General features: G+C 37.5%; 1 protein-coding gene across 6 annotated transcripts in view; it reads right to left on the reverse strand.

The window, feature by feature from the left end:
• The window catches only part of EXOC6 (exocyst complex component 6), a 226665-nt gene that overhangs the window by 34051 nt on the left and 168334 nt on the right, over positions 1 to 24280 (reverse strand). For all 6 annotated transcript variants that reach the window (XM_036735137.1, XM_036735136.1, XM_036735138.1 and 3 more), the window contains one exon: positions 17848 to 17921. In XM_036735137.1, the coding sequence (XP_036591032.1) occupies positions 17848 to 17921 (74 nt within the window). The remainder of the gene's footprint in view (positions 1 to 17847; positions 17922 to 24280) is intronic.

Consider the following 24280-nt stretch of genomic DNA (forward strand, 5'->3'; position numbering starts at 1 on the left):
ATGCTCTACATAAGGTGTCGGCAGAAATACTTCAGGTGGCATACTTGGACCTTCAATATTTTCATGATTCTTTTCCTTGCCCTTGTCCTACAAATCCCTGTCCTTTTTAGAATAAATAGCCAATAGCCTCTATGCCCTAGAAGTAACCTACGTCACTAGGAACCATGATGCAGTTCATCAACATGTTTTAAACATTTCTTCTCCTCAGGCCACTTACCCATCCCTAAAAGCCAGCCCTCTTCCTAAAAGACAATTGCTTCATACAGACCAACACTAAATTACTTTTTAGTTTTCAGGAAATGCGACTTAGCAATCACTAGTGATTACCTATAGGAAAAAAATACAAACCATTAGCCTGGAATTTAAAACCTTCTACAGTATGGCCTCTCACTATCTTTCCAGTATTATTTCATTACTCCCATTCCTGCTAGCTGTCTCTCATATGTAACATACAGTCTCATGACTACTCATAGGTAGACCATCATTCCTGGAATCCACTCATTCCTCATCCCCAATCATAAAATCCCTAGATTCTTTCAAAGCTCAGCCCAGGTGCCACACACCAAACTAAATCTTACTTGATCCTCAGTTGCCCATGTTCTCTCAACCTCAAAATTATTTTGTCTTATTTTTCATGTATTTTTATGTACTTACCTACATTTATGTCACACCTGCCCATAAATCTAAGCTTCTCAAGGGCAGGGACTGCTTAATTTTTGTCTCTGTGTCCTCAATTCTTAATTTTTAGTAGGAACTTTTCCTATGTTCAATATGCTTTGTCAAAACCAAACCTTGTCCCAACCCACACTGTCTTCCCCATCATGTTCAGAATGGAGTTGGAGGAAGTCAAGAAACATGCTGACTAATTCCACTACAAATCTGGTATCTCTTCTCACCTGGGCCCTCACCACAGCAAAGCAATTTTTCTACTCAATTCTCTATCCCATTCACTAGAGTGGCTGTTCCATACCTTTTCATCTTTCCTCAAACCTTCCATGGGAAACTCACTACCCTCATTCTCTAAGAACCTTACCTCATAATTCATCAAAAAAAAGTTCAGGCTACTTGCCAAGGGATTCAACTTCTCTCCCCATCTCACATCCACCTGACATCATCCCACACTCTTTTCCTTCACGCTTACCGATGATGAAGAGGCCCTTCCTGTCACAGCAAACTGCTCAGTATCCTCCAAGGCTCTGTCCTGAGCCCTCTTCTCTTTTCTCTCTATACTAACTCACTTGATGTCTGAAATAAATTATCTCTATGCAGATCAATCTCAGACATAAATATACATATTGTAAGTATATATCCAGCCCTAGTCTCTCTCCTAAGCTCCAGTCCCACATCACCAACTGCCTGTAGTGCACTTTGAAGTGGATGTCCCACGGGCATCTTCAATTCAACACATCCAAAACAGAATTCATCATTTTGAAGTAATGTCCCACAGGCACCTTTAGGGACAGACAGGATGACAAGCAGGTCAAACCACCGCCTCACCTCAGATCTTGATGCAAACAACTCAGGACTCTGAAGCAAAGAAGAGCCTTGGGAATAGCAATGTCCCCCCAAAAGAGTAGGGCTTCTAGCCCAGCCCCCAGTGCTGTCATTGAGGAAAGAAATCATTACGAAGAAGGGAACCTACCTCATCATTATCACTCAAGAGTCCTTGAAGTGGCAGAACCACCTCCCCCACCACCCTCCCAATCACTAGTACTGCTCCCAGCCCTCACAGCCTTTACCTAGAAAAGCAACTGCTGCGGAGAAAGGGGCCAGTCGTCTCCACCAAATGCTAACCAATTACTACTCTAAGGGCAGGCAAACCAGCCTACCAGAAGCAGAAAGGCACCTTAAGAGAAAGGAGGTAGTATGTCCCAAGCAAGTCAAATCACTACCACTACTACCACCACCTACTATCTTCCCTCAAACCCTTGTGGAGACAATCCAGGACCCCAAACGCAAGAATAGCAATGCTTTCAGCCACTGTCCCTAAGGATGCAAACCCTGTCGAGATGCAACCTTGCAACCTCTCCTACAAGTGGTATAACCACATCAATAGAAGATGTAGAAAAAAAAAGTTCTTGCCACCAAAATCCTTGGCACCATAAAATGGTTTAACAGAAGAACATGATTTTGTCAGTTGAAATGACATTAAAGAAGAGGCATTACTACCTGCTTTGGCACTGCACCCTAAAGAACATGAGGCCATCTGTCTTAAAGCTGAAAACTTTCACATGTGTTTTCTCTCCTATTAGAAAGTGAGCTCCTGGATAGCAGCAACTGCCCTACTTTCCTTTTGTATTCCAAGTGCTTAGCATATAGTAAGTATTTAACAAGTGCTTCATTCATTTATTCACTGACATAGCCATCACCCTAGTTCAAGAGCTCTTTGATTCTCACCTGGCTTATTGCAATCGCCTCTTCCTTCCCACCTTTAACTTTTTTTATTCTAAACTTAACGAAAAATAAATAAAAGGGACATTTCCACGTACATAATATTATAGAAAAATAGGATTGTAAATGAAATTGTGGATCTTTATTATGGACAGCTTGGTTTCTAAATTCAAGATGCAACTTTCAAAACTGTCCTACTTGTCTATGATTCTGGCCCTTGTGCTTTTTTTTCTGTGCTTTTAAAAAGTGCTTTAATGAGACTCTTTTTTCATGGCTACCCTATTCCTACTCTTACCCTCAAGGCACTCCTACGGGAAAAAACAACCAAGAGCAAAATTCCCCATTGATAATGTCCAAAAATGTACACTTTATTCATATCTTGAGTCCATCACCTATGAGGAAGTGGGTAATATATTTCATCATCAATCCTCTGGAATCATGTTTATTTATTGTATTATTCAGAATAGTCTTTTAAAGGTTTTTTCTTTATATTGTTGTTATTGTATAAATTCTCCTTATTCTTCTCACCTTACTATACATCAGTTTATATCAGTCTTCCCTTTTTTTCTGAATGGTCCCTTTCATCACTTCTCATGGAACAATAACATTCCATTACACTCATATACCATAATTCATTCAACCATTCCTCTATGTAAGGACATCTTAGGTTTCTAGTTCTTCATTATAACAAAAAGAATCGCTAAAATATTTCTGTACATATAGGTTCTTCTCTCCTTTTTAAAAATTTCTTTGGGAATGAAAGACAGGCCTAGTGGCAGTACTATTGGGTGGAAGGGTATGTACAGTTTAGTAATTCTGGGGGATAGTTACAAATTGCTTTCTTTAAAATTTTTTTTCGATGAACAAACATTTATTTCTTCTCCTTCCCATTCCATACACCTTCCCTCTCTCCCCTGCCAAGTGAATGAAAAGAAAAATGAAATTTTCATCACAAATATGCATTATCAAGCAAAGCAAATTCCCACATTGGCCATGCACAAAAATGTATGCCCATTCTTCACCTTGAGACCATTACCTCTCTGTCAAGGGCCAGGTAACATTCGTCATCATCAGCCCCCTAGAACTATAGTTGGTCATGACCTTGATCAGCGTTCTTAAAGCTTTCAAATCTGGCTTTACAATGTTGTTATTTATGCATAGTACTTGACACATTTATTCATTATGAACTTGAGTTATACTGAGCTATAATATAGAAATGTCTTTAAGGGGTACTGGTGTTTCTAGGGGTATCTGACCCCATAACAGACTTAGATTGTTATACTTATTTAGTTCTTTTCGGCAGTTTTTCTTTCTTTCCTCATTTTCAGATTGTAAACCGTCACTTCTTGTATTTCTCCTTAGCCATTCAATATGTTTCCTCTTATCTGTTCAAGGATGAGAAACCAAATAGCCAAGACTGTGCAAGATTGTTAGGTTTGTGTCTAATATTAGAAGCTTTTTGCCTATAACAAACTATACCACAAGACATGATTCAGCTTGTTAGGGTAGGAGAAGGCAGAGGAAGCACACTTAATAACTAAATAACCAATCTTTTAATTAGAGAAAAAATTAATATTATAATCTTTTAATTTTGGGGTGCTGATGAACCTTAGTTAGCTGGTGGACATTAAAAATGACATCCTTGACATCACTATAAAAATGTGAAAATTTGAATTTGGTTAAGGCATTTAAGTTAAAACTGATGAATTTTTGCCAAATTTAAAGGCTATTTTAAATGGATCACAAACAATTGTATGTAGCACTAGAATATTCATATAAATGATGGCTTCAACACCATAGGTCTCTGACAGTAAAAATAACTGTCATTTGATGTTCTTATGTAAACTAAGCATGACTAGACTTTGCTGGACTTTGCTGTTTGTCTTAGTCCACTTCAACCCCTTAGGACTTCCAGTCTGTCCTCCAACTGACCTTTCTTTCGTATCTCTCTAAGTTAGAGTATGAGCTCCTTGATGACAGTGCCAGGGAAATGCAAGGCATCTTTGAGGAAGGATGGATGATAAAGCCTGGATAACCTGAGGAGGCAGTAAAGAGCACTACAAAGCTTGGTGGTCCTCCATGTTACTGGAGAGAAGAGAGATGTTAATTCCCATCACATCAAAAACAAGTGAATAATCAGCAAAGAGAAGGGTACCCCCAGTGGTGGCAGATCTTCCCACCATCTATCTGGCTGTCTCGAATAGATGCATAATGATCATAATGACCACAGCATCTTGCATTTTAAATGGACAATGGAGGTTATCTAGTCTGATCTCTCAACGAATTCTCCCTTCCCCTGACAGTTGTCTCCCCTGAGACAACACATTCTGCTGCTGGACAGTGGCAACTGTTAAACATATCTCCAATATGTTCTGTTACTTGACACCTGCCATGACTGGCATCAGCACCACCTCACTGAATATCTTCTATTGATATGAAATTTTACCCTGTAACTATCTGTAACCCATTTGACTAATTTTGCCTTCTCTAAGAAGAATGAGGAATATTCCATTTCTCATAGACAATTCCTTAAGTGCTTGAAGACAGCTATCAAGTTCCCCTTAAATCTTTTCTCTTTAACCAATTCTTACTACTATTCTTCATGTGACAGTTTTTAGACCCTTTACCATCCTCTTTACTCAAAACGTTGCCTAGTTTGTCAATGCTGCTCATAAAATGTGGCAGAATGTTACAATCTCACTAGAATAGAATCTGGGCAATAAATTTCCTCCATATGAGCTTTGTAACCAATTAAAATTCCCAGATCTTTTTTTAACATAAACAATTGTCATATCTTTCATATCTTCTATGTGTGCAACTGAGTTCCTGAGCCTTAATGGAAAAATGTTATATTTACCTGGTACATTTTATCTTCTTTCTTTCAATTCACCATTCCAACCAATTAAGATAATTCTGAATGTTAAATCTGTAATATGTTATCTATCCTGCCCAACTCTGTATCATTTGTAAATTTGATAAGCATAGCTTTTACAACTTCATTGAAGTTATACTCCAATACTCCAGGGGATCTATGATCTATCTCATTCATGTCAGGTACTCCCTCCAATGATATACCTAGCAATCCATTTATTCCTATGCATCTTGTGCAATTGTTACAGATGTTCTTCCATACAGGGAGCCCACTCAAAAGGAAAGATGCTTTCTTTTCATGCCCTTCCCACTGACTCTGCATGGATACTAATAGAGCAAAAAAAGTCTGTCTATGTATGTTATTACTCACTCTACTTTGTCGATCAGCAAAAATCAGCCCTCTCTCACCCCACAAGTGAGGACAAAAAAGAAAATTCCTGTTACAAATTACATATAATATCCAACTCTGTATGTGTACTTTGTGAGTTGCTTCAATAGTATAGATCCAAATTACATGTGAAATATCTGTTCAATAGCTCTACAAAGTTGCCTTAACATTCCAGGAGGGTATAATCGATATGACTATTACTTTAAGTAATTGTTAATATACAATAAATCTTTTGTGTTTTAAGAATTTTTTGGTGTGGTGGAGAAAATACATAGTTGTCCTATAACTGATATTTATTCTACACACTGAATATCTTTTCTAGAAGGGACCTTTTTTATGCCTTTTGGAGAAAACCTAGATGTAAGCCATACATAAGCATAGTTTGAGATTTTCCCCGAAGTTCTATTCCATAGTGGAAGTATAACCAGCCAGTGTGTGAGAAAAGCCTCATCCCCTCTCTTTGGGTCAAGTTCCCGCAAGAATGAACCTGCTCTGTGTGAGACCACAGTAAGAACTTTTTGTGGAAGAGGAAACCTCTAGGGCCAAGGGTAACATGGTGACATGAAATAGTATAGAAATCTACAGCAACAAAATAAAAATTGATACTATCTTTTAATGATGGGATTCTTTTTTGTTTGCTCATTTTTTTTCAGTCTATTTTCTGACTTTGAACTTAATGTTAAGGATAGGCTTTGTCCAATTCTGAAGGAAAAGTCTGGGCTGGTCCTCTTACTGCTTTCTGGAGAATAGAGTGTTGTCTTATTCCAGGCTCTCAAGGACAGTTTGCTGGTGACCTGAAAGCTTTGAGTGCTCCTAAAGTGGTCTCAGCTCAGCAAGTTCATGACATAGGTTTGGGTCTGAGGAACCAAAGACCTCTACGGGACTGTTTCTATCAGCCAGTCAGCTAGAAGGCTCTGCTGGTTCAGAATGACAGAACTTCAGACCTCTCTTTAGACTGGGATTCATGATTTATTCTGCAGAGTTGAGATTGAGCAAGAAGCTGGAACTGAGAGCCTGTTCTCTACCTGGGGGTCCAAGCCACAGTACTGCTGCTTGCTTCTGAACTTCCTCCTTGCTCAGTACACAGGTTAGGATCCCCAACCACTCCTCACCCCAGAATGCCACCCTGGGCACAGATCACTGTCTCTTTCAGATTTGTGACCCAAGAACCGGGTCATGGGTGACAAAGCTGTTTCTATACTCTGAACAAGGTTTTGTTATTCTGATAAAGGTCTGGAGCCTCATCTTGCCCCTGGGCACAATCCCCGGGTACTAGAACTGGACAGATATATCTGGACGCTGAGGACAGAATCTCTGTCTCTGTCTTTGTGTGTGTGTGTGTGTGTGTGTGTGTGTCTCTCTCTCTCTCTCTCTCTGTGTCTCTTTCTCTGTCTGTCTGTCTCTTTTCCTAAGATTTCCCAATTAGGTGTTGGTCTGGTACATTTTCTAAATCTTTCTGGAGGACTTGGAGGGGTTAGTTCACTGCACTTCTCCCTACTATTCTGTCATCTTTACTCTGCCTCCCTCCTCACTCTTACCTTGTGATGATCCTATATATTTTTTCTGATTACATATTTCTTTGAAGGCATCTTTTATACCATTTCTCCTTCATAATTCCTTCTTTATGAAGCATAGTAGCCTACTCACACCCACCATAAACTTCCCCATTATACTTAAGTGATTCTCAATCATAATTCTTTGAAGACTGTGGCATTTCAAGACTTGTAGCTAAATAACATCACTGGAAACTATTTGTGTTAAAAACTGTCCTTCTTCATAGAAAAGTTTGGAATCATTAAAATATGTGATTGCCCAACAGGTAACCCAAACTACTCTTCTACTTCCATACAATGTTGTACACCACTCATTTGTCTCTTTGCAGAGTCTATTGAAGATGCATGTATTGATGGACATGTCCAATGTGCACAATGGGATGGCTAGATGGTGCAGTAGATAGATTGTTAGCCCTGGAGTCAGGAGGACCTGAGTTCAAATCCAGCCTCAGACACTTAGTAGCTGTGTGACCTTGGGAGGCAGAGGAGGGGGAGGAGGAGGAGGAGGAGAAGAAGGAGGAGGACTCTTTATTATCTTCTGGAATTGAGGATGGTTATCATGAGATCTTAAGTCTTTCAAGGTTATTCATTTTTACAATGTTGTTATTATACAAATTCTGGTTCTGCTCACTTCACTCTGCAACAGTTCATACAAGTGTTTCAACCTTTCTCTCAACTTAACCCCTTCATCATTTCTTAAAACATAAGAGTATTCTATCATATCCATATATTCCCCAATTAATGGGCACAACCTTAGTTTCCAGTTCTTTGCTATCAAAAAGGACATCCTATAAGTGTGTGTGTGTGTGTGTGTGTGTGTGTGTGTGTGTGTGTGTGTGAGTGTGTGTGTGTCCTTTTCCTATTTGATCTCTTTGTGGAACACAGTGTCAGTGGGAAGAGCCCATAGAGTTCACAAGTGGAAAGTCACACACATAAGCAATACTGGTGGCTAACATACATACATGCAAAAAAATGCAAGTCATACCCCTGATACTATAGGGTTGCTGATGTCCTTGCACTGTTCCTATTGACTTTGGTGTCTCACTGTCCACTAGATACTGTTAGGCTATAATCACCACTACCTCCAGCTTCTGGCTCCACTGAAATCCTAAATTAGGTTATTATTAAACTCTTCCTCTGTTACCCTTTAGCCTCACAGCTGGATTCCATAGCAGGTTTGGCTCTTTTTATTTTAAATTCACAGTCCCTTCTATTTGTCTACACCAGAGAGTGGATGGAGAATAGAGAATAGAATAGTTGGATTAGCCCAGAATCAGGGTGGGGAACCTGCAACCTCGAGGCCACATGTGGACCTCTAGGTTCTCAAGTTCAGCCCTCTGACTGAACCCAAACTTCACAGAACAAATCCTCTTAGTAAAAATTTTGTTCTGTAACACCTGGACTCAATCAAAAGGCCTCACCCAAGGACCTAGAAGGCTACATGTGGCCTTGAGGCTGCAGGTTCCCCACTCCTGGCCCAGAAGCTTCTGTTTCAGGATGTCATGGGTAGCAATGAAGGGGCAGGAAAAGGTAGGAGAGGGAAGAGGAGAGATAATTCTCTTTATATCCTCACTGTACTCTCTAAGAGATGAAAAGAAAAAGCTATGTTCTTCCTCCATAGCTGACTCTCTTCTCAACTACTACAGCTGACTCTCCTTTTAACTGACCAGTTTTCCTTTTTATATAGGTCCAAGGAACACAGTAGATCCTCTCAGCTAACGACTTGACAATTCCCATGTAGCATCAATTGTCACCATCCAATGATCAAGGCCCTATAATCCTTTTAAGTTGATTAAAGAACTTCACACCTCCAAAGTTGTAAAGAAGTCTGGTTCACTGGTCAAGGCCCTTTCTCAGGTTAAGGAACATATTCACAACGTTTCCTGATTATACAGAAACTCATTATCTCCTTTAGAGGCCTTTATATTCTCAACCAATTTTACTCTTCTCTGCCATATTTGTCGGCTTGAAAGGAAGTAAAGTGTTTGCTGACATTTTCTAGACTCTTTTGATCTCCTCATCATAGCAACTGATTTACACTGACAAAATTTATTTTGGAATGGTTATAATTAACAGTGATTTCTGCTTCTCCAACCATTTCCATTTTTTAGCATCAATAGCTATTTAAATAAGTCAGGTTGTACTCATGCTCACTGGATAACATATCTTGTTCTCATTTTTTCTTCATGTTTTGTATTAATTTTAATCTTTGCTCTAAGAAGTCAGTGGCCTGACTGTATATAGATAGTGGATCTGGAAACAACTTCCTACATGGGCAATGAGTTATTTCTTACCTGTTAAATTATCAAAAAAAATTTTGTCATGTGGTACCTGCTATGTCCAGTGCCTCCTAATTATTTTCTCAAAGTATTTATATGTACATACATACATGTATACATCCACATATATGCATATGTTATTGATAAAATACATGATGTAATGGAAGTTATTGATAAAATACATGGACTAGAATATCGCCAAGAATAGAGCCCTCTAGAATGCTGCTAAAACTCTCTATGGATTGACATCAGCCCATTAATCAAATAGTATATAAGAATGTTACAGCTGGAGGAATGTTGGACATACTGTAATTTGAACCTCCTGGTTTACACATTAATATCTGGGCAAGGCTGTTTAGCTAGCTACAACTCTGCCTAACAGTATCAACATTGCCCTCTAACTGTAGGTGTCCCTCGGGGTATGCTCCTGGGGCCTCTACTCTTCTTCTATATTACTTTACCCAATGATCTCATCAGGTCCCATGGATTTAATTACCATCTCTATGCTGATGATTCTCAAATCTACCTATCCTGCCCCAAAGTCCAATCTCATAACTCCAATTGTCTTTCAAATACCTTAAACTGGATGTCCAATAGACACCTTAAACTTGCTATATCCAAAACAGAAATCATTATCTTTCCTCCTGAAACTTCCTCCCCACTTTCTACCTTCCCTTTTGCCATCCTCCCAGCTTCTCCAGGATCTCAACCTAGGAATCATCCTGGACTCCTCACTCTCTCTCGTGCCCTATATGCAACCTGTTGCCAAAGTCTGTAGATTTCACCTTGGCAACATCTCTCGAATACACTCCCTTCCCTCCTCTGACACTGCCACTACTGCAGTACAGACCTTTAGCACATCTCATCTGGATTACAGCAATCACCTGTTGGTGAGTTTGCCTGCCTCAAGTCTCTCCCTGCTCCAATTCATCCTCCATCCAGCTACTAAAGTAATTTTCCTAAAGCACAGGTCTGACTATGTTACCTCTCCCACTCAATATACTCTAGTGTCTCCCTACTGCCTCCAGAATCAAACACAAAATGCTCTGTTTGGCATTCAAAGTCCTTTATAACCTAACCCTCTCCTACCTTTCCAGTCTTCTTATACCTTATTCCCCAACATCTAGTCTTCGAACCAGTGACACTGGCCTCCTGGCCATTCCACAAACCAGATACTCCATATCTCAGTTCCAAGCATTTTCTCGGACTGTCCTCCATACCTAGAATGCTGTCCCTCAACTCTGACTACTAACCTCCCTGGCTTCCTTTAAGTCCCAACTAGAATCCCATCTTTTATAAGAAGCCTTCTCTGACCCCTTTTAATCCTAGTGCCTTCCTTCTGTTAATTATTTCCTATTTATCCTGTATATAAATTATTTTGTACATATTTGTTTGCATACTGTCTCACCCATTAGACTATGAGGTCCTTAAGGGGAAGGGACTGACTTTTGCCTCTTTTTGTATCTTCATTGCTTAGCACAGTGCCTGGCATATAGTAGTACTTAACTGATTTTGCCCACAAGAAATGACTAGATGCCAATATGTAAGACATTTTAGGATTAGCTGTCTATGTACAGTCAGAACATTGGCTGATTAGAGCAAAGGTCAATATTAATACCAAATTAAAAGAAAAAGCAGCACGTGTAATTATGACAGTTCCAACATGACTTATTTGAATAAAATCTGACAAATGAAAAATGAATAAATTAAGACACTGACTCTGAATATTACACTTTCTTAATTTAGTTTAAATTATTTCAGACACTGGTAACAATAAGGCCAAAATGGATTTCAGAAAAACCTGGAAAGACTTACATGAAGTGACACAGAGTGAAGTGAACAGAACCAAGAGAACACTGTACACAGTAACAGCAATGCTGTACAATAATCAACTGTGAATGACTTAGTTATTCTCAGCAATATAATGATCCAAGACAATTCCAAGAGACTCATGATGAAAAATGTTATCCACTTCAAGAGAAAGAACTGATGGAATCTGAATGCAGATTGAAGCATACTGAAAATTTATTTGTATTTTCTTCCTTTGGGTCTGTGTCTTCTTTTATAACATGACTAATATGCTAATATGTTTGGCATGACTGAACGTGTGTATCCTATAACAAATTGCTTACTATCTCAGGGAGGGGAGTTGTGAGGGAGAGAGAGAAAGAAAATTTGGAACTCGCAAATTTAAAAAAAATGTTAAAAATTGTCTTTACATGTAACTGGGGGAAAAAATAAAATAGTATTTTAAAATAAACCAGTAAGACCAAAGGATTCCAGAAATCATCCAGAACACACTTTATCTCCTTGACAAGTAGTGATATGTGAAGGCAAGGGTAATGCTGGTCTTATATAAAAGCTCATTTTCAAAATAATGTAAAGATACATGATGGGTTGTTACAAATTATATTGCCTCACAAAATGCCCAAAAAAGCAATGGAGAGGAAAATGAACTTACACAAAGCTTGATGTGAGAATATTAAAATAGGCAATTTTTTTTAAAAAGTATTTTATATGAAACTCTTACTTCTCCTACCTGCCTGACAGCTCCTCCACATTCTCCCTTCAGGATCGCCATCCATGTCCTACTCGTTATTTGTGGATGTACCCCAGAGCTCTGTCCTGAGCTCGCTCTCTCTTTCTCACTATCTAATCTCATTAATCATATGTCTACGACTCCAAATCCAACCCTCATCTTTCTCCAGAGTTCCAGGCTTTCATCACCAAAAGCCTGCTATATATTTTCCGCCTGGCTGTCAGAGGCATTGCAAACTCAAACTTATTTCCAAACTGAACTCATTATCTTTTCCTCTAAACTCAACCCCCTTCTCTTACCTCTCCTATCTCTATTGAGGCCCCCACCATCTTTTCCGTCACTAAGGTTCACAACATCAGATTCACTCTAAACTCTTTACTCTCTCTTACTTCCCATATCTAATCAACTGACAACAGATTCCTCCTCCACAATACCGCTTATAGTTGTCCCCTTTTCTCCATTTACATGGCAACACCCCAGTTGAGGCCCCAATTACCTCTTGCTTGGACTACTGCAACAGCTTCCTAATTGTTGCTCTTGCCTCCATTCTCTCCCCTCTACAACTGGTCTTTCATACAGCTGCCAAACTGCAATTCCTAGAGCATGGTTCTGACTATGCCACTCTCATCATGAAACTTCAGTGGTCCCCTATTGCTTCCAGGATAAAATGCACATTCTTCTGGCATTTAAAGCCCTTCCTAGGCTGGCTCCAGCCTATCCTTCCAAACAGATTTCACACAAGCTCCCCTCATGTATGCTACATTCCACCCAAATTAGTCTACTTGCTGCTTACCCATATATAACATTCCATCTCCTTCCTTTCTACACTTTGTATGGACTCTCCTTTCTTCTCACCTTTGCCTCTTGGAGTCCCTTCAAGGCTCAACTCAAAAGCCACTTCTCCTAGTAAGAGGACAAATTAGTGCTCCTCTCACAAATTACCTTATATTTATTTTGTATTTACTTTATCTATGAAATATTGTTTCCCTCAAATAGAATGCAAACTCTTTAAAGGCAGGGACTCTCTGTCTCTGTATTCTTGATGCCTGGCACATGGTAAGCACTTAATAAATGGTTACTGAATTGAACTGTATATAGTTTCACAAAACAAATCTGTTTTTCAAATAACAAGGCTTTCATATATAAAATACAATAAACCTACAATCTCCATCTGAGACCTACATGAAAGAAGAACATTTGTAGCAAATGTACCTGGGAAAGCCTTGGTTGGTCTGAGTTTGAGACGCTAAGAATGAGTATGGATAAATAAGCAGAACACAGTTCTGATCAAATAAGTGTCTTGAATTTTTACTGGAAGGGAAGAAGAGCTCTTTTTTTTAAAGTAAGCAATTTGATGGAAAAAAAATCTACACAAAAATACAAATTATGTTCAAAATAACATGTGTTAAAACTTCCTTAATGGAAATATATTTAAATAATTCACTTTTATCATTGCTTGCTAACTCCTTCACATTGTCCTGTTAGGACAGTGGGCCATAAAATGTTGAGATAACTGGCTTCCATTAGCAAGCACATGACTGGCAGGATGATAAAGTCTTTTCATTCACAGGTCACCTTTTTTTTTTAAAAGGGCAGTCCCGCTGATCCATCTTTTAGCTACAGTCTCTCATTGAGTCCCAATTCTCTTGCCTTTAAGCTTTGATATGGTTCTAACTTTTCTCTTGTATCAGCCCCTACTTGTCATCAACTCCTTTATTCAGAACAGCAAATATCAGAAGTTTGACCTCAGGGCAAAGTCCGGGTGGGCAGGTAAAACTTGACCACTGGACCTACTTCCTTATCTTTCATACCCCACAATTCATGAAGCAGTATCAAATTCAAACTAAAAAACAGAAGCATGACTTCCCTCCCATAAGAACCATGAGAAGAGCCTCTTTTGCTCTCATAAGTATACTTGAAAAGAACTGTCAACTATCCGATTAACACAGAAATGTATCACAGATTAGAAAGTGGGCTGGGTAGGGGTGGGGAGGTGGGGGATGAGGAGAGAAGGCAAAAATCTAACTAAGAGGTAAATACAGGTGTTAGAACCCTCTTTAGTGCTTGTGGTTTACAACTTCAACTGAAGGCACTAAAAGAATAAACTATGAATTGTTTGTATAAAGATAAGGGACTTATACTATTACTATAAAATCTCAATTTCTTCTTAGTTATACAATAGCGCTCATAATAAATATAGCAGGAAATATTGGTATAAGTGAACTGCATAGTTATATTAAGTCTTCCATATATTTCAATTTTTCACCAGTTTAAACATTTAGTATCTCAACATTTAATTTTTCATAAATTTAGTTTACAATAAAACAGGTACTTTTTCAATATTTTTTCTTTTGCTGACATTCTGGATCTAGGATTCTATTTTTTTAAAGAGTGAGGCCACAGTGGTCCAAAAGCAAAAAGTTGCCTGTTCTCATTTTCTAATATAAATACTGAAGGATTACAATTAAATTTCATCATTAACTATTAGGGGAAATGATCTTAAGCCCTTGTCAAAACTAGAGAAATTAAAATGCAGTTATTCCCATTAATTTCTATTGCATATTTCTCATCATATTTGATCATATTTCACATCTTGACAGCTATTTCGATGCAAACCACATATAAAAATTCTACATACAAAATAATTTGTGACCTTTTCATTTGCCATGAATATATCTAATATTTTATTAATTAATCACTTACCTGGACAATTAAAATCAAGAAAGGTGATAGTCATAAACATTATTCACTAAAGATTTATTAAAATATTAGAGATGTGAAAAAGAAATCATTTGGTCCCAAGTGGTTAAATATATATACTTGAACAGATAATGAAGCCAAAATGACATGATAATATGGGTGTGAGCTATACAGATTACATGTTGTCTAAGGATAGAAAGTACAACTTGTTTTAGGAAGAAAAAGAAGGACCTAGATTTTAGTACTGAGATAATTACTGATTCAAATATAAAATAGAGGTGTTACAACTTCTTTAATTTTAAGCAACATTTTTTAAGTATTTATAAGCTACATCCATAATCCTAACTTTGCAAATCCCTTGTGAAAATTCTATACTATGTTATTTATATAGTATATAGTTGACACAATAAAAACACAACTGAGGAAATGTTTCATAGTCAATTTCAAATTTCCAGCGTGCAAATTACTCATGCACATGAGGAGCCATTCTAAACTACTTTGTATGTTTCTGCTGGGTTGTAATGTAGTCTCATTCCTTGAAACAAGAAAATATACCTTAAGAAGGAAGGCTGGATTAAAGGTGGCTTTAATCTAGTTAGCAAAGCTGAGAGAGAAGATTGTACTCCATAAGTGGTATTCCTTTTTTTAAAATTTAATTTTATGATTTTAATTTAATGATCTTTTCATTTTTAAAAAATTTAATTTTATGATTTTAACAAGTAATATTCTATTTCATTCTCCTCTCTCCCTACCCCACTGAACAAAAAGAAAGGTAAGAAAATCTTCCTAACAAATATTAAGTCAAGCAAAGCAAATTCCCTCTGGCCATGTCCAAAAGGTCTACGTCTCATTATACATCTTGAATCCATCACTTGTGTATTAATTAAGATTTATGTAGCATGCTTCATCTCTGGTCCTCTGGAATTGTGGTTTATTATTACATCAATCAGGGTTCTCAAGTTTCACAGTTGTTTTTCTTTATGATATTGTTGCTATTTTGTTATTTCCTGGTTCTGCTCACTTGATGCTGCATCAGTTCATACAGGATTTCTCAGTTCTCACTAAAACTGTCCATTTCATAATTTCTTATGGTGAAATAAAATATTTCATTATTCATATGCCATAATTTGTTTAGCCATTCTCCAAAAGAAAGGTACCCTTCTTAGTTTCCAATGTTTTGCTACTATAAAAAGAGCTCTGTAAATATTTTTGTACAACCTCTTTTTTCAAATTCTTTAGAGTTTAAGCTTAGTAGTGGATTTAGTAGGCCAAAGGGTATGCATAGTTTAGAGACTTTTGGGAGCATAATTCCAAATTGCTTTCTAGAATGGTTGAACTAATTCACAGCTCCACTAACAGTGTAACATTGTACCTGTTTTTTCACAGCCCCTCTAACAACTGTCATTTTCCTTTTTTATCATCTTTATCAATATGATGGGTGTCAGGTTGTTTTAATTTAAATTTCTCTATTAGTGATTTTTTTATATGGTAATGGTATTTCCTTCTGTCCAGGATGAGATCCTATTCCTCACTTAGGAAAACTTGCTATAATGAGCGCACTTCTGATCAGCTGGAATCGGGGTATATCTTCACTTCCTCCATTGTTTCTTTGACTAGAGTTAGGGGACCAAATCAGCAAAGCAGATTACCCCTGGATTTTAACTGTAGGCTATTGTCATCAGTAATGACCAGTGTGTCATCTTCAAATAGAAACAATGACCACTACACTATACATAAGGATGCCTGTGGCTACATACTGACCTAGGAAACCATATATTAACCCTGTCTACATTTTATTGTATTTTTGTTTATTTTGTCCCAATTACATTTTAATTTGGTTTTGGATTGCATTTTGGGGTATGAAGGGCCACATGTGGCCCCAGGGTATCTGTCTGACACACATAAAGCTAATCATATATAGAAATAAACTTTATGTATTTTATGTTACTCAACTGGATCTGAAAGTTTCTTCCAGTGATAAAGATCACAACTCATCCATGTCTGCCCTTCTTGTGCCACTATTATTCATGTCCTCCTATAAATTCATCAAAGAAGGTCTACCTAACATCTTGGTTACCTTTCTTGCTTTCTCCCAGCATCGAAAGTGAACCAGTGAAGCAGTCTGGTTGTTTGCCTGTCATACAATGCACTCACCAGCCTATCTTTTCTTTCTATCATAATTTCTTTCATGATATCTTATATTTTTACAACTCTTCAAATTCCCCCAGTGGTTATGTTGCAGCCTCCTCACACCTACCAGGCAACTTCTCCATTGTCCTCTGTGTGATAATTATTTTTTTGTTCTTTGGAGACTATTATATTCCATATCTCACTGACCTACAACACCGATAAAATGTTAGCATTAAAAAATATGGACCTTTGTTCCCATAAGAATATTGGGGTAAAGAATCTTCTGAAGGCAATCCAGCCTATTTTCCTCTTCATATTCAACTCAAGGCCCAAGTCACTGTCCATCTTGTGAACTTGTCCATCTTGCCATGGACAAACGCTTTAAGTTGTCCATCCAAATGCATGTATGTCATAATCTGAACAACAAATATTCATCCATTTGGACTTTTCAGTTTGGGTGCTCAAGACAACCTCCCTCAGTAACAGATCCCCTCCAGGAAGTTCTTCATTGTTTCAAAGCAACCAGCACAACTCATTGCTTCCTCTGTATTCCTCCAACCAGGGAGGCAACTCAATGTTGATGATGTGGTAGGATTTAATACTACTTATAATAAAACATTAATGGTTTGGAGGCTGATCCTAAATCAATTATTCATGCCCTCCTTAAAATTAGTTTACTTTCATGTTAACTTATGCATCTAACCTTCTTAAGGTAGGTATAGCACCAGTTTTCTCTACCACCAAGCTGTCAAATTACCGTTCATATTTTTGGTAAGTGTTAACTAAACATCCACTGATGAAAATTCATCATGATGGGATATTAACAGGATGGAGGCACAGAGAAAAGTGACATCTACTAATTAAATCAGTAACAAGGTCTCTAAGAAAATACATTTCTTTTCAAATGTATATTATACACATAGTAAGTGTACATTGTAGGAACATTCAAAAGCGAAAAAAGGGGGAAGAAAGGAAAGGCATATTATTGCATCTTACTTGTCTGAGGTCAATGAACGCTAACTGCAAGGTATCCCCTTGGAATCCTGGCACAGGCTCAGAGCTAGCAAACACTGGAGAAAAAAAGAACAACATTAACAACATGGCTAAAATATTTGAAGATTTAATAGCTGAATTAATTTCTACTCATCATAAATACTGCTATAATGTATTCTAATTTTTATGCTTAACAATTTCATATGAAGGTTAACAGTTTATAACCAAAATTTCCACCTTTCAGAATAATTTCCCCGCCCATTACCACAAACATTCTAATAACTTAGAACTCCTGATCTGCTATAATTCTTTTTACAATATATTTAGAAGGGTTATAAGACAAAGTACAAAAGAAATAATAACTGCAATCATATGAAGTGTTTTGGATTTTGGCCTCAGGTGAATGATTACAGAGGCATTTTAAAATGGTACCAATTCCATGGCTGTCAACTTTTTTTTAATCTGCTTTTGTTACAGCATCTGTTCTATTTTAAAAAATCCCACCTTTAGTCAAATAGCAATAAAAGACAGACACCAGGGTACAGAGTCAGCTTTATATGCAGACAACAGGTGGAATGTTTTAAGCAGCAAAATCAGAACTAAGTAGGAATGTCTGTTCATGTCTTTTAATAAATTTTCTCATAAAAGCATGCTGGCTCTACTTTAAAGATTAAAAAGGTTTCAAAGCAGGTTACAAACACATTTCCAAAAATATCTTTTAAAAAATGATTACTATAGCACTAAAAGTTTTAACACTGTCATTTTAGTAACTTCTACTTTATTTAATTCTATCCAAATTTTAGTTGCTTTTAAGAAAACAAAGGCCTCAAATTTTACAAAAATAAGAATATACTCATAAATAACCTGGGAGTTATTATTGGATCTAATGTTGTCCACCTAGGCCTGTAACCAATCTCTGACTCTGCTATTAAAGAATTTTTAAGAATAGGAGGCAGCTCAGTTTAAGGAAGTTTTTGTGAGATATCAATTTCAAAAGCTAAAGATGTGCTCCACAACAGCCTAGCTTAGCTTACAATTCAATGGTGATTTGCCTTCTTTGAAAGCATCTCAATCTTTGTTGAGAATATTTTTATTTTCAGCCATTTTCATCTCTTGGGGTTGTGTTCTTGGGGAGTGGTGTTGGCCTAGAGCATTTCCTACAGAGCTTAACATGTGCTTCAACCCTTCCAGTGGTTTGGCTCCCTGCTAAAGGACATGTGCAACCACCATCTCCTGGTGGGTCCCCTGGTCACTGTGACTGATAGTTTGTGTCAAAGATTATTAGTGACTGAGGCAGGAAGAGCTGCTGGTTATAAGGGATATAGAAAGGTTCTACCCATATCTATTTGTAGAATGTGGTTTGGGACCATGCCAGCTCTCCCTTGCATTACCAGGAAGGAGCAGAGGGCATTTCTCTCCCCTCTCCCCCAGCAGCAAAGGAAGAGAAACACACAGTAGTAAAAACATATGCTTGCTAAGATGAGCCAGAAACTGGCCCTCAAGACTCTGGGGCTGCCTCTTCTGCTTTGGGTTTCATTCCCTAAGCACAAGTCTTTCATCAGTAACCACTAATGCTGAAAGATGGTTCCTTCTAACCTTTGCAGCTACCACATGAGTTTGAGAGGTCCTCCCTTCCGAGTGGGTTCCAGCTCACCAGGAGGAGATGCTTCCTATTACTATATCACTCTTCAAGAGAAGAAAATGACCAACAACAGGTTCATTCTAAACCTGTAGGTAATAAAGAGCCATTCCTAATTGGCCAGAAGATCTAGACTTTGCGAGTTGCTGCAACAGTATAGACACAAATTAGATGTAAAATATCTGCAGCAGTTCTAAAAAAAGTTAGCGGGTATAACTGACATGACAGATAATTATTTCAAATAATAACTGATATGACAGATTATTACTTTAAGTATTTGTTAACATATAATGAATCTTTTGTATTTTAAGAATTTGGGGGCAGGGAGAGAAAATAAATACCTGTCCTATAACTCATATCTATTCTATACAACTGAATATCTTTTCTAGAAGTGACCCTGTTTATCCCCTTTTGAGAAAACCTAGACATGAACTATACATAAGTATAGTTTTAGAGATTTTCCTCCAAGTTCTATTCCATAGTGGAGGTATAACCAGTCAGAGTATGAGAAAAGCCTCATTCCCTCTCTTTGGATTAGGTTCCCTCATGACTGAACCTGGTCTGAAACCATAGCAAGCATGGTGACCCAAAACAGAATAAAAATCTACAGCAACAAAATAAAAATCAAAGTACAGTAACACCTTACTTTTTAAACACATCATAAAAGAATGTAGTGATCGACATGAACGAATTTCACAAATAACTGAGGCTTAACTTTTATGAGTCAATTTTTAAATTGTTAGAAATCTTTCTAAACTGAATTACACTTATCTGTTTATAATTTAAGCTTTTAAAAATCTTTTTTTGATTAGTCAAGTTCAACATTATGAATATATCACTGTATACTATAATACAGTGAGAAACTCAATACTGAAGTTTTGCCCCCTATATTTAGTTGTCCCCAGCTGTCATGCTATTTGAAGTATTTTTATAATTTTTCCAGCTACTCACTCTCTTTAAGACCATAAGCTATCATTTCTGACTTCTAACAGTATATCAGCACTCCCCTTCCTCCTCTTCCACTTTGGCAATGGAGAAGCTTATGATGGGTGTAAACAGGCTTCAATATACAACCAATGAAGTTTGAAGAAGGGGGTAAAGGGGAATAAAAGTTGTCATCAAGAAATTATCTGATAGAGAAGAAGGGGTGGTTAGGTGGCAAGAATAAGGAATGATCTCATTCCTTTCCAGGCTACACTGCACTCCAAAATTTCTCTACCATGCCCCAGAAAGCTCTTCAATTCTGGAAGCTCACTCCAGTCAGAAAATTTATACACTGGAAGTACCTTCTGCCCTTTTGGCCTCTTCCTCTGATTGGATGGCTCTTCCCAGAACTTTTATTTAAGAAAGGTACCCAGGCCAGGCATGTCTCATTATTCTCCAGTCTGCACTGTACTCTGAGCTTTCTCTACTGTGCCTCTCTCTCTCCATATACATACTAGATACTTTCATTCCTCATCCCATTCCCCCTATCCTTTCAGCTTCTTTTTATATGTTGTCTCCCTCTCACCCCCATTGGAATGCAATGCTCTTTGGGAACAAGGATGATATGTTGGCTTGCATTAGTATTCCCAGTGCTTAGCACAGTGTCTGACACATAAGAAGTACTTCATAAATGCTTGCTTAGTGACTGATTAAAGGACAAGTGAACTACCAATATGTTCTACAGATACTCCCACAACGTCAGGAGAAATGGGAGGCTGACCTCCTTTGTTGAATTTACGGGATGATATCAATAAGAGTTACACAGGATAGGAAAGAATGGATGGGGTAGGATCTGCACCACTAGAACAAACTTCCAAATTGATGAGATCAGATACATTTGAATATTTGAGTACTTCTGTATACATTGTCTTCTTTGTTAATGGAGGTTTGTGGGTAATACAGATTTATGTTATAAGGCTTCTCAAACTCTACATAGCTTAATATTTCAGCAAGTCTTAATTTGGGCCTGCTAGGATAGATATTACAAGATCTGAATTTCAGTGTCAGTTTGCCACATATAATAATGAGTATTAGCAATAAGATAAAATAAAATTGCCTTAGCCCAGCATTTAAGGCCCCAGTTCCAAGTTGCCTTTCCAGTTTCATTTCACATAACTTCCTTACTAGTGGCCATCAAGATGCCAGTTCCAAGTTGCCTTTCCAGTTTCATTTCACATAACTTCCTTACTAGTGGCCATCAAGATGCTCTCTGGAAGGGACCTTAGGACAACAGGTATAACTCCATCATTTAACAGGTAAGGAGACTGAGGTCCTGAGATGTGAGGTAACCTGACAGAAATAATATCTAAGACTAAAAGCAGTGAGTTAGATCAGCTTTGTGATCACAGACTCATCACATATTTTCAGGATTTCAGTTTTCTCATCTGCAGAGTGGGGAATTTGGATTATAGGATGTCTAGGTTCACTTCTAGCTTTAAATCCTCTCATCCCTTGAAGACCAATTGCCTTCCCACTATTTGGCTCCCCTAAATACTCTAGTGGAGGTATTGGTATTAGCAGTCTTGACTAGACTGAACTGCTTCCCAATATCACAGCAGCATCCAAGTATCAAACAAGGTTTTCTGTGTCCTTTTCCATCTCATCATCTTCAAATACCCCACTCTCTACTATACTGACAGTCATAATCTTAACTCTATACTTCGATGCTCTTCTGCCTAGGATTCTGATCATTTGTTCCAGTTTCCTAGGCCTGGACTTCTTGATCCCTGCTGTCTGACTTTCCTGGAGTCTAGACTTTTTCTCTGCCTAGGGTCCAAACACCTGTCTCCAAGATCTTTCTGAACTTAATTTATATTACCTACCAATCCCCAACCTATCTAGTCAAATAATGAGTTCTATCCCTCCAACCCTTAGCTATCACTATTCTGTTGCAACAAATAGTATATTTTCTTTTTACTTTTGAGGTTGCCTCTTTAGAATTAATTTAATGCAGGCTTATGGTACAAAAACACTTAGGAAAACAGCAGCAGGAATTAACAGAATTAAAAAAACTAAGCACCTTAAGACACTGTCCCATTAGAGAAAATATATCATTTAAATGGTTTTGTATAATTCCTTAAGAATCAGTGCACTAGGATTCTTTTGTGCCATGAAGTTAGGAAAATTAAAATTAGTTACATGTACATTAAAACCCTGAGAGTTAATGCTCTAATTTGTTCATTATAAAGTATATACATATCTTTTGGTAGTCATGTCTCTACCAAATAACTTGTAGGAAAGTCGCTAGGGCAGGGGCACAGGGATTTCTCATTGGCCCTCTGCTGGTCAAGCCGATTTTTTACTTTAGTGAAAGAAAAGAAGTCCCTTGCAACATTAGTGAGTTCTCCCAACCAAAGGAGGTTGAGGATGTTCTAGAAGGATTTTCTCTACAAACACCAATTGGAGTGGATGGCCTCGGAGATCTCTTCCAGCTCTGACATTTTGTGATTCTCTGAATAAGTGTATCAGTTCTTTGTGTACATTTACAGATGTGAATTTCCATCAAGAGAGGATCTGTGGTTCAACAACAATAGTAAAGAGATCTGTTCCTTGTCATTTGGAACTAAAATAGCAGTTTCTACCTTAAAATAACAAATACAATGGACAAGTAATGATCATCTATCAATAACCTAAAGGATGCAACAATTTATCTGGACACCACCAACAGACCAATGAAAATTAGTAGGCATGAAAAATGGCTTAACAAATGTCTATGTAAGATGATTCTTGAAAAAAACAAGTCTTTAAATTGAGCTGATGAGGCAGCTTCTAAGGAACGTGAAGGAATTAGATGATAGATATTTATAGAGTAGAAATGATCTTAATTGTGAGCTGGACAATTTGCTGAAAGAAAAAAATTAAGGAAGAGTGAAGCAAAGATAGTTTCTGATTAAAGAGAAAAAATGAAAGTGTATCTAAGGGAACAATAATTCCCTCTAAAAATCTAGAATTTTTCCTTCTTTCTTAACCATTTATCTTTATTTTTTTGGAGAGACTCCTTTTCTTTCTTTTCTCTTTTCATAAAAGAAAACTTTCTGTTTTTAACTTCTTTCTTGAAAGAAATGAGCAGGTTCGAAAGTAAATAGGGCCACTCTTACCCTATGAAGAAATATATGGTTCTAATCTCTTAATTCTTTAAAAGTCACTCTCCAATACAGGATTTATTATCTCAAAATTTGCCTCACACAAGTATTTATAATCCCCCTTGTGCCCCACTGATTTTCAATTTCTCACCAGTGGTGCCTGACTAAATTGCTGACGACTTGAGTTTATGATGAGGTGGAATTTGCCAACCAGGAGTTTTCATCAATTTAAACAATTCTCTATTGAGTTGGTCCTATAAAGCACTGTTTGAAAACTGTTCACTTGTACACATGTCCACATAGTCATGCATTTTACCTATATTTCATGCTAATACAAAGTAACATCTAATATTGAGATCTAGGTTCCATCTATCAGCCTGTTACTCTGGCCATGTCAAGTAACTTCTCTGAGCCACAGTTTCCTCATCTGTAAAATAGATACTTTTTTATGGTGCTTTGTAAATCTTAAAGTGCCACACAATGTGAATGTTTGTTCTTGTTGCTGGGGGTACAACTAAGCCTAAGAATTGCAAGGAGGAAGGAAAAGATAATTCTACAGATTAAGTTCATTAAGAATGAAATGTTGGGGGAAACTATGTGACATCATTGAAAAGGTTGGACTACCTAGAGCAAGTATCCTTAACCTGGGGTTTGTGAACTTGGTTTTTTAAAGTGTGTTTTGATAATTCTATTTCAATATAATTAATTTCCTTTGTAATTCTATATCTTT

Source organism: Trichosurus vulpecula, chromosome 8 (assembly GCF_011100635.1).
Source record: "Trichosurus vulpecula isolate mTriVul1 chromosome 8, mTriVul1.pri, whole genome shotgun sequence".
In the NCBI taxonomy this organism is placed as follows: domain Eukaryota; kingdom Metazoa; phylum Chordata; class Mammalia; order Diprotodontia; family Phalangeridae; genus Trichosurus; species Trichosurus vulpecula.